At 44.5% G+C, this 10,226-nt stretch overlaps 1 protein-coding gene across 1 annotated transcript in view; it reads right to left on the bottom strand.

Moving 5' to 3' along the window:
* Positions 1–10,226, bottom strand: part of LOC126385273 (F-actin-monooxygenase MICAL3-like) — a 72,069-nt gene that overhangs the window by 35,846 nt on the left and 25,997 nt on the right. Inside the window, exons 22-31 of the mRNA XM_050036884.1 lie at positions 9,234–9,908; positions 9,080–9,150; positions 8,390–8,470; positions 7,797–7,847; positions 7,440–7,685; positions 6,808–6,901; positions 6,447–6,497; positions 5,941–6,040; positions 5,653–5,726; positions 3,074–4,642 (exon numbers count right to left, since the gene is read on the bottom strand). Coding sequence (XP_049892841.1) covers positions 4,458–4,642; positions 5,653–5,726; positions 5,941–6,040; positions 6,447–6,497; positions 6,808–6,901; positions 7,440–7,685; positions 7,797–7,847; positions 8,390–8,470; positions 9,080–9,150; positions 9,234–9,908 — 1,628 coding nt within the window. The 3' untranslated portion in view covers positions 3,074–4,457. The remainder of the gene's footprint in view (positions 1–3,073; positions 4,643–5,652; positions 5,727–5,940; positions 6,041–6,446; positions 6,498–6,807; positions 6,902–7,439; positions 7,686–7,796; positions 7,848–8,389; positions 8,471–9,079; positions 9,151–9,233; positions 9,909–10,226) is intronic.

The following is a 10,226-nucleotide window of genomic DNA, read 5'->3' as shown; positions in this document are numbered from 1 at the left end:
AATAAACAGGTCAGTTTCTCATACCAACTGTTGTGGATCATTCTAACTAACCTGATTAAGTAGTTGTTCTTTGCTTGATCAAACCTTTTCTAACATGACTGACAACAAAATAAGTGAATATGTATAATACGCGCTTGGATCGGATCGGTATCGGTATCGGCCAAAACTCAAGGCTGTAATATCGGTATCGGATTTAAAGTGGAAAAAGCTGGATCGGGACATCCCTAATATATGTATATATATGTATATATATATATATATACTAATCCCCCCTCAGGGGGGAAATTTTGTTCTCTGTAACATTTGTTGTTCTCTGTAAATTGACTTTGAGTATCCAGAAAAGCTCAAAAACATAAATCCAATGTATTATTATTATTCTCTTCACTGTAAAAACATGCAGAACCAATCGAGCACCTGTGGTCATGACACACATATCAACAGACCTGTTTGCGGTACTCTGCATCAGCTTAAGACTTCCCGCCATTATCACTTGAATTAGCCTCTAAACTGTTTATGCTAATGCTAACCGCTAGCCGGTATGCTAGCAGTTTATGTTATCCGCTAACATGCTATCACTTTCAGCACATAGACAGATCCCAGGTGGTTTCTGAGTCAGTTCCAGGTGAGTGTGTTCAGAGTGTCTTACCTGAGTCTGTCCTGACGTCACTTCCTCACTACGCCTGCTTCCTCTGCTCTCATCTGTGAGGTCTCACCTGCACTGAGAGCTGTGACTCCGCCCACACCTGACGGGGAACACCTGAGGATGACGTATCTTCAGAGATCTAGACTAATACCTGGACAGAAACACGAGAAGCTGTGATAGTACTTCAAACAATCTGAGAGTGTTTCCTTCTGTTACTTCCTGTTTGATTTTAATGTTGTTTAATTTAATTTAATTCAGCTGAAGGTTCATATAATATTTTTATCCTCGTATCTTCACAGACAGAATCACCAGATGTTCCAGATGTGTTTTTATTCACCGCAGAGTTCATCATGAAGAACTTTATGGAGTATGACACTTTGTAACTGTACTGCAACGTTTCAGCCACAAGGTGGCATCTCTGAGTGAGTCCCTGTTGTAAAGAGGAGAAATAATAAATTAAATATAAACAGTTTATTTTATTTGATGAGTCCTGATAGTCCTCATACTGACGTCTCTGCTCGGCTGTACTTTTATTATTTATATTCAGTACTTACCTTTTATACTTTTTCTGTTTGTTTGTTTGTTTACATGTTTACAAAGGAGGGTTTGGGAGAAACAGTATTTCAGTGTTTCAGTCTTGTCTATGTCCTGAACATACAGCTGAACTACAGTAAAGTTGACTTTTTTACTTTTCTGTGTCCGATTTTCATAAAAGAGGCTCGTTGGGGTGTCACTGAAAAATATAAACACATATCAACACTTTAACTTGTTGTAAATATTTAAATAAAGATTATTTTCATGACTGCAGACAAACATGAGCAGCTCATATCAAAGTGTGAACAACGTGAGCTCTGCAGGTTTGTTCCAGGACATAGACCGATCCATCACAGACACAGTTCAGCTGTTTGTATGAAACCAAACACCAACAGGAATCAGCTGTGAATCATTTATTATATAAGAAGATATAAAGTCAGAAGGCTGCTTGTAGTTCAGTCGTTACATCATCAGTCACATGAATTTACACAGATTGATTAACAGTTATTGATCAGGTGGCAGGAGGTGATGACGTAAGGCAAACAGGTGACGTCTGATGGCACAGTAATCAATAATCAATAATCTGACTGACTCTGATTCAGCTGCTGAGCCCTGACGCTCCGTTCAACACATTTAATACTGAGGGAGGGAACGAGAATGTGTCGTCATCAACAGTGAGGCGGCCATCTTGGAGGGATGAAGGTAAGAACGCCATCTGCTGGATGTTTGATATCAGTGACAAAAAGACCCAATGAAAACTCAGTAAATCAGATTAAAACACCAGAAGAAGAAGTCGGACACAAAGTGTTTCATTTTGTTAGATATGAGTAGATTACATATCATTAGCCAACGTTTAGTTAGCATCCAGTTAGCATAACATGAGCTAGCTTGTCTTTGTGTGGATGGTTGTGTCCCACCTGTCCCACATGGGCCTCCTGAGATTCAAAGTGGTTGTGCTGCTAACAGATGCTAACGCTTAAGACCAGGTAAACATCAAGGGCAGTTACGGTCATGGTCCGTGAGCTGTAACGGATATTTGACCATTTTACATCTGCTGATTTTTAGGGATCGATGTCACTGACTAAATTCAGTTTTGTAATGTTTGACTCCTCTGTGTTTGTCGACAGTTTCTCTTTCACACGTTTACATTTCTGATGACGTACGATCGACAGGCAGCTGCCACAGTTACTGATGTTTATCCCTCCCAGATGGCAGCGTCATCCCAGAATGCTTTGTGATTCCTATTCCCCATATTAACATTAAATATCAACATCAAATAGTTAAATGTGATAATTAACCTGGTGAAACTCACCTGTTAAACTATAGTTGAGCCCGTATATTTAAATATACCTAGGCTAAAGATGTTCAAGCTTAAATTTTCACAGCTCAACATGTTTGATGTCACCATGTATCACCTGTGTTGAGTCATCAGGGATTTATTTCCATCAGAGATTATTTTAAATCATCACAAACAAAGACATGAACTCCAGCTTTAATTCACTGCAACAGATTTTCAGTGGGTTGAACGTTTAAACACCGAGCTGACGTCTTTAAAACCGTATGAAAGATTCCAGAAACTGATGAGACTGCTCGTGGAAGCTAATTGGGAGTTCATTTTTTAATTATTCCTTCATTTCCGTAATTGCTTTTCCTGTTGGGGGTCACGGGGGGTGGAGCCTATTCCAGCTGATGTTGGGCAAGAGGCAAGGTTCACCCTGGACAGGTCACCAGACTATCACAGGACTGACATATAGAGACAGACAACCATTCACACTCACATTCACACCTACGGACAATTTAGAGTCACCAATTAACCTGCATGTCTTTGGACTGTGGGAGGAAGCTGGAGCACCTGGAGGAAACCCACACTGACACAGGGAGAACATGTCAGAGCACCTGGAGGAAACCCACGCTGACACAGGGAGAACATGTCAGAGCACCTGGAGGAAACCCACGCTGACACGGGGAGAACATGTCGGAGCACCTGGAGGAAACCCACGCTGACACAGGGAGAACATGCAAACTCCAAGCAAAAAGAACTGTGGCCCTTCACAAGTCTGGTTCATCTTTAGGAGCAGTTTCCAAGAGTCTGAACCACACAAAGGCTGAATCGTTGAGGAGGATAGAGAAAAATTTCCCCGTGGACTGAACGAACCTCGACCCAAAAGGTTCAACTGAACCCTGAGACACCACCAAAGGAGCTGTGAAGGAGCTGAAATGCAATGTGACAAAATACTAACAGAGTGTATTCAAACTTTTCACCCACTGAAAATCTGTCTCAGTAAATAAAAGCTGAAATACATTTTTATCTTGTCTCTGATTTTGAAATAATCTCTGATGAAAATAAAGTAGATACAAACTTCACCAGAGAAAAACAACATGGTGACATGAAGAATATAAAGATGTGAAATATTAAGTTTGAATTTCTTCAGCCAAGGTAAATTTAAATTTATGGCCTCAACTGTAACTAATTAAGTTACTTATTTAACTAGTTAAACACACAAATTAACTAGTTAAAAAAGTAATGACTGATGTAAGTAGTTAAAGTACTTAACTTTTTGTGTCTGTATTTAGTCGACACTTGGCTGTGGTGGAGACGAGACTGTGATGCAGCGCTAACTGGCTGTTAGTGAGCTAGCTAGCTTGGTGGGCTAGCATTATCATATTTCCAGTTAGCTAGCATGTTACAGGTTAGCTTAGCAGCTAACGTCACATTCACAACTTTATGTGTATTGGATTAACAGAGGAGTCATTCACTTATTCACTCCATCACAACAACTGCTCGTTAACAGAATCCTTCATGAACTGATCATTAATGAGATGATCACATGAACTAGTCAAACTGTCTGCTGTTGGCTCATGAATGAAGTCACTTCCTGTGTGTTGTTCTAGTTCAGTTCTGCTGAGTCAACAAAACATGTCCTGAGAAAGTTCTGTACCCGCTGTGAGACACTCTGACTGATTCATGAGAACATGGTAACCATGACACGTTCCAGTAAGAAAAAGAAGAAGAAGACGAGGAAAAAAGTTTGGGCTGAAGACTTCAGGCTGAAGATGAGTCCACCTGAGTCTGCAGGTTGTCTCCTCTGTCTCGGTCCATGTCTCAGACTGTCTTCAGGTCTCAGATCCGTTCACTGAATTTATTTCCATCTGGTTTGGTCAGTTCTTTAGAGTCCAGTTCAGATCGGGACCAAAGTTCTTCTACACCCGTTGGCGTAGTTTTCCTGGTTACAGTGATGTCATCAGATTTGTGGTTCTGATGACATCACTGCAGACCAGTTCAGGTCCAGCTAAGTCCCAGTCCTCGGGTCATCATGACCTCCTCCAGGTCCTGGTCCTCCTGTCGCTCCTGCAGTCTCTGTTCCTCCAGCAGAGACACCAGAGAGTCTCTCTGCTCCACCACCTCCAACATCTCCTCCAGGATCAGGCGCTCCTCCAGCAGCTGCCACTCCTCCTTCAGGTGGTCTGGACACAGCACACACAGGGTTAATAATTTAATAGACCTAATGTTACTTCTATATATTAAATGTTCAAACCACAGAGTCAGACAGAGATCACAGGTGGTCTTCATCCACACCTGGACACCTAAAACCTCACAGTCGAAGGTGGAGGTTACAGGAGGAGGTCAACAAGCTACCACATCAAAGGAAGGCAGCAGATGCGCAAATTACCCACTCCCTACTCAGAGAGGTGGTGATGATTCAGGACTCTTTTGAGGCCCTGTGACTGGACTGAGTACACTGTAAGTCCTCTAACAAGCATCGATTGGGGGGCAGGTCTGGTACCAGCAGCTGCCGTAATTCCAGCACCCTCAGCATTTCTTGAAGTTGCTGCAGTTAAAAAGCTCGTAGTTGGATCTTGGGATCGAGCTGACAGTCCGCCGTGAGGCGAGCTACCATCTGTCCCAGCCCCTGCCTCTCTGCACCCCCTCAATGCTCTTAGCTGACTGTCCCACAGGGTCTATTCAAAGCAAAGTGTTCAAAGCAGGCCGATCACCTGAATACCACAACAAGGAATAATTGAACAGGACTCCGATTTTCTCACTGAATTGGGGCCGTGATTCAGAGGGACAGGCGGAGACGTTAGAACTGTACTGCCAGAGGTGAAATTCTTGGACCACTACAAGACGGACGAAAGCGAAAGCATTTGTCAAGAATGTTTTCATTAATCAATAACGAAAGTTGATGGTTCGAAGACGATCAGATACCATCGTAGGTCTGACCGTAAACAATGCCAACTAGCGATCCGGCGGCATTATTCCCATGACCTGCCTGGCAGCGTTTGGAAACCAAAGTCTTTGGACTCTGGACTGGGGAAAGAGACTGAGCTGCTAAATCATTGATCTCTGTTAGGTTGGTATTCTCTGATGTTTCCATGGTAACAGCATCACCTTTTTTCAAATTGTATTACACATTTTTTTTACTATTTAAATCATAAACAGGAAGTCATGCTGTGATGAGTCGGCGTGATGTTACCGTCCACGGCCATACGCTCTCTGAGCTCCTGCTGCAGACGACTCTGTCGGTCCTCCAACTCCAACTCTCGAGCACTGAAACACAGCAGAGACCAGTGTCTGAAACCAGGATCCACACAGTCCCGATCAATCCTGATCAACCTGAAAACCACATCCAGGACGTTCTGATGGACCTGAACCTGCTGAACGAACCACATCCAGGAGGTTCTGGTTGACCAGAACCTGCAGAACGAACCACATTCAGGAGATTCTGATGAACCTGCTGTTGGTTTAAAGGTCAGATACTCACAATATCATGAGTTCAGATTCGTATCGGATCAGAGAGTTCTTCTGCTGGACCAACTGGAACCACTGCTGCATCAGAGCCGGATTGTCCAGTTTACCCAGTCCTGCAGAGAGACGAAGGTTTAAAGGACCAGTTCATCCAAAATACAAACAGACAAACATACAACAGAAGAACCAGTTTGTCCTTCATTTTTCTCTGATTCATTTTAAAAATAAAACCATCTCTGGACACTGACTTGACTTGATAAACAGTGACTGACGAGACCTGATCAAACATGGCTGCCATCGTTTTCAAAGTTCTTTGTTTTAGTGGTGCCAAAATACCAGAGTAGCGTTGACACCAGATGTAAATGTAGACACAGTTCTGTGTTTTAAAATGAAAACATCAGTGTGGACGTAGCTCAAATGTTTTTTTTACATCATTACTGACATGCTGCAGTATAACAGAGTTCTCTTCAGCTTCCTACAGCCCAGTGACTCATATGACATTAAGTCAGAAGGTGAACTAACCTTCCAGGTGAAGCTCGACGTCCTGGTTGTCGTTGGAGTCGCCCCAGTAATCTAACAGAGACACAACTTTGATTAAAAAATATCTGAACTCATCTTCAACACCAAGAAATCCCCACATGTACAGATTATTTTACATTAATAACTCTATAACTTTACATCTGACAGCTGTTTATCTGTGACATCATCACACACCTGACAGGTAACAGCAGGAAGGAAACTAAAGTATAAACAGCAAATGACCCAACATGGAGCCCTGTGGAACCCCAGGTCTATAATCTGGATATTTAATGACTGTATGTGTGTATTAATATGTGTATATATATGTATATCTATACTTATACACGTGTGTGTGTGTTTGTACCTGCTTCTCCTCTCAGAGCCTTCTCCACCATCACTCCTCTCTCCTCCAGCTGTCTCTGTTTCTCCTCCACCTGCTGCAGCTGTCTCTGGATCATCTGATTTCAGAAATATAAAACTTACAGATCACGTTTAAGATCAGAGCAGCTTTTAAAAATCACATTAACAAGCACATATTCACTGTTACAGAGTTCCTGAGAGCACCTGAACAGACCGGCCTCGGTTTGGTGGTTTGACCCACATCAGAGTTGATGACAGATTTCTGTCCTCAGGTGGAGCTGGTCTGTAATCCTGACTGTTTCTGTCCTAAAGTGAATCTAGTCTTTAATCCTGACTGCCCCTGTCCTCAGGTGGACCTGGTCTTTAGTCTTCAGGTGGGCCTGGTCTTTAATCCTGACTGTCCCTGTCCTCAGGTGGACCTGGTCTTTAGTCCTAAGGTGGACCTGGTCTTTAAACCTGACTGTCCTTGTCCTCAGGTGGACCTGGTCTTTAAACCTGAATGTCCCTGTCCTCAGGTAGACCTGGTCTTTAGTCCTCAGGCAGACCTGATCTTTAGTCCTTAGGCAGATCTAGTCTTTAATCCTGACTGTCCCTGTCCTCAGGTGGACCTGGTCTTTAGTCCTCAGGTGGACTCACCTGAGCTTTGTGGAGTCTCTTCAGCTGCTCCTGTTTGGCCTTCCTTCGAGCAGCTCTCTGAACTCGTCGGGTGATTTTGGTATCCAGGTCTTCCTCTTCGTCCTCCTGTCCCCTCTGGAACATGGTCTCCTTCACACTGAGACTAGATGGCTCCTTCGGCTGGACCAAGACCCCCACCACCTCGGTGGAACATGAAGACCGTCTCTCAGAGTCCTGGACCGGGACTCTGTCCTTTCGAGAGCGTCTCTGTAAAGAACACAACAGCAGTGTTAGAAACTTTACAGGAAGTCCATCAGAGAGCCTCAGAGGACGGTACGTGAAGTAACTCCACACAGAGAGGATGATGTGAGTCTGTACCTTGATGGCGTAAGCTCGTTTAAACGCCAGAGCGTGAGGAACGTATGCTGGCTGAGACATGAAGCACACAAACAACCAAAGAAAAGACAGAGGAGAGTTTAAAGGACATCAGGTCTCAGCAAAAGACTCTAACATGTCTTGAACACGTCCAAGTCCAGTCTGTAGTCAGGTTTGACGAGTCCGTGTCATGTCTCAGATGAGTCATTGGAGATAATCAGTCAGAACAGGGGTAAGTCTTCAACATCTCAGAGTTCTGACAATTAAATTATCATTTTATCAATTTATTTATCCTCTGTATATCTTTTATGTGTATGGTTTTTTTTTTAACTTTTTGATACCCTTTGTGCTTTTTACCCTGTGTGCTGCTATCCAATGCTGCTGGAATCTTAATTTCCTTGAGGGAATCTTCCCAAGGGATAAATAAAGTTCTATCTAATCTCTAATCTCTAATCTAATCAACATCACCTCATTGCAGATTTCAGCCGTCTAAACACATTCAGACAGTATCTGCTCAGCTAACATCAAAATCAGTCACAGAACATAAACCACCAGCTACGTCCTAACACTGAGATCTTCTACAGGACATCTGGTACCTCCTGGTTCTCCTCCTCATCTTCCTCCTTTATCGTGACTCTCTGAATTTCAGATGTCAGGTCAAACAGTTCCAGACGCAGCTACAAACAACAAAACAGGACAGTTACTGTGAGGATGTCTAGAGGTGATCCAGGTATTAGATCAATCCTTAAACTCATCTGAGTCTGTCGACTATAAAACATATGTAGACAGGTGCAGCAGTGAGCAGGGTCATCTGCTCCCAAGATAGTTCAGCTCATATCTTGAAGGTGGAGCTCTGTTTTGATCATAATTAGTGACATGTGAAGTCCCTCAGGATTTGATTCCTAGGTTGCTATTATTCATCTGTTTGTCGACACCCTGATCAGAGGTTCCTCCTCAGCTTGATAAATCCATCTGCATAAATTCTTACTGTGATCACTGACAACTCTGATTCTGAGAACAAGTGTAGAGTGTGTGAGTAGAGGTGTAGAGTGTGTGAGTAGAGGTGTAGAGTGTGACAGTAGAGGTGTAAAGTGTGTGAGTAGAGGTGTAGAGTGTGACAGTACAGGGGTAGAGTGTGACAGTACAGGGGTAGAGTGTGACAGTACAGGTGTAGAGTGTGACGGTACAGGTGTAGAGTGTGACAGTACAGGTGTAGAGTGTGACGGTACAGGTGTAGAGTGTGACGGTACAGGTGTAGAGTGCAGGTGTGTGTGTCGGAGTCTTACATTGTTCCGGGGTGTCAGTGAACACCTCTGCAGCAGAGCCGACGAGACCAGATCAGACTCTTCTGTCACATCTGCACACAGGAACAGAAAGTAGAGTTATGATCTCATCACTGTGACCTCACTGTTCGTCTATGTTTATGTATGATGTCATCACCTGTAGCTCTCCTCCGATTGGCTGTCTTCACCCTCCCTGCACCTGGAGGTAAAGTCCTGCCTCTCTTCTTCCTCTGCTTCTCCTTCCTGTTTCCCGAAAACACCGTCCTCCACATGGCTCTGGCTCCGCCCCCTTCCACCTCCATCTGTCCGAGGGGTGGAGCCTCTCTGAGCCCCTTCAGCTGGTGGAGGAGAGCCCCGCCCCCAGCCTGCAGAGGAGGGAGGAGGAGGCGAGTGGGGAGGGTTTGGGCTCCTTTAAGTCTCCTCCTCCTCCTCACCTCCTCTGACCCCGCCCCCTCTTCCTCTGACACCTCCTTATCCTCTCCTGGCCCCGCCCCTCTGGCCTGCAGAAGGCGGGGCCTAGTCTGTAGCACTTCAGGGTTGATGTCATCAAAAGAGCCCCGCCCTCCAGCAGGCTGTCTCTGAGCAGTTTCCATGACAACAGGTGTGAGCTGTGTGGGTGGAGCTGTGTCTCTGTCTATGTCGGGGGTGGAGTCAGGCGTGGTGACGAAGGAGGCAGTGGACGGCGTGTTGGCAGTTGCCGGAGTCTCATACGGAGGTGTGGAGGAGGTGACACAGGGCAGCGGGCCGGAGGTGGAGTCAGGCTCCACAGGTGTGTCACACTGTGTGATGTCACTTCCTGCAGGTGAGGAGACGACTGGAGGAAACTCTTCCTCTGAGGTGGAGAGAGGGGGAGGAGTTACAGAGGTTAGGAGTTAACACAGCATACAGTAGATGGAAATACTACAAACAAACTTCAGGAAGTGTTTTATTGGGAACAGAGTAGTCTCGCCACCAGACAATCAGAGATCTCCGCCTTCTGATAGTCTGGGGACACTCCTTTCTAAAGTGTGTTTAACACACTGGCGAAAACGGCCGGCAACAAAGCAAAGCCTCTTGCATTTTTGAAAAGGACATGCCTTCTCGGAAATGTGCGCTCCCCCTTTTCTTGTCCGCAAGGAAATAAACACACAGAGAGCTTGAAAATGGATGC

The sequence above is a fragment of the Epinephelus moara genome, chromosome 23, assembly GCF_006386435.1.
Source record: "Epinephelus moara isolate mb chromosome 23, YSFRI_EMoa_1.0, whole genome shotgun sequence".
Classification (NCBI taxonomy): domain Eukaryota; kingdom Metazoa; phylum Chordata; class Actinopteri; order Perciformes; family Serranidae; genus Epinephelus; species Epinephelus moara.
This window is presented reverse-complemented; position numbering and strand designations above follow the sequence as displayed.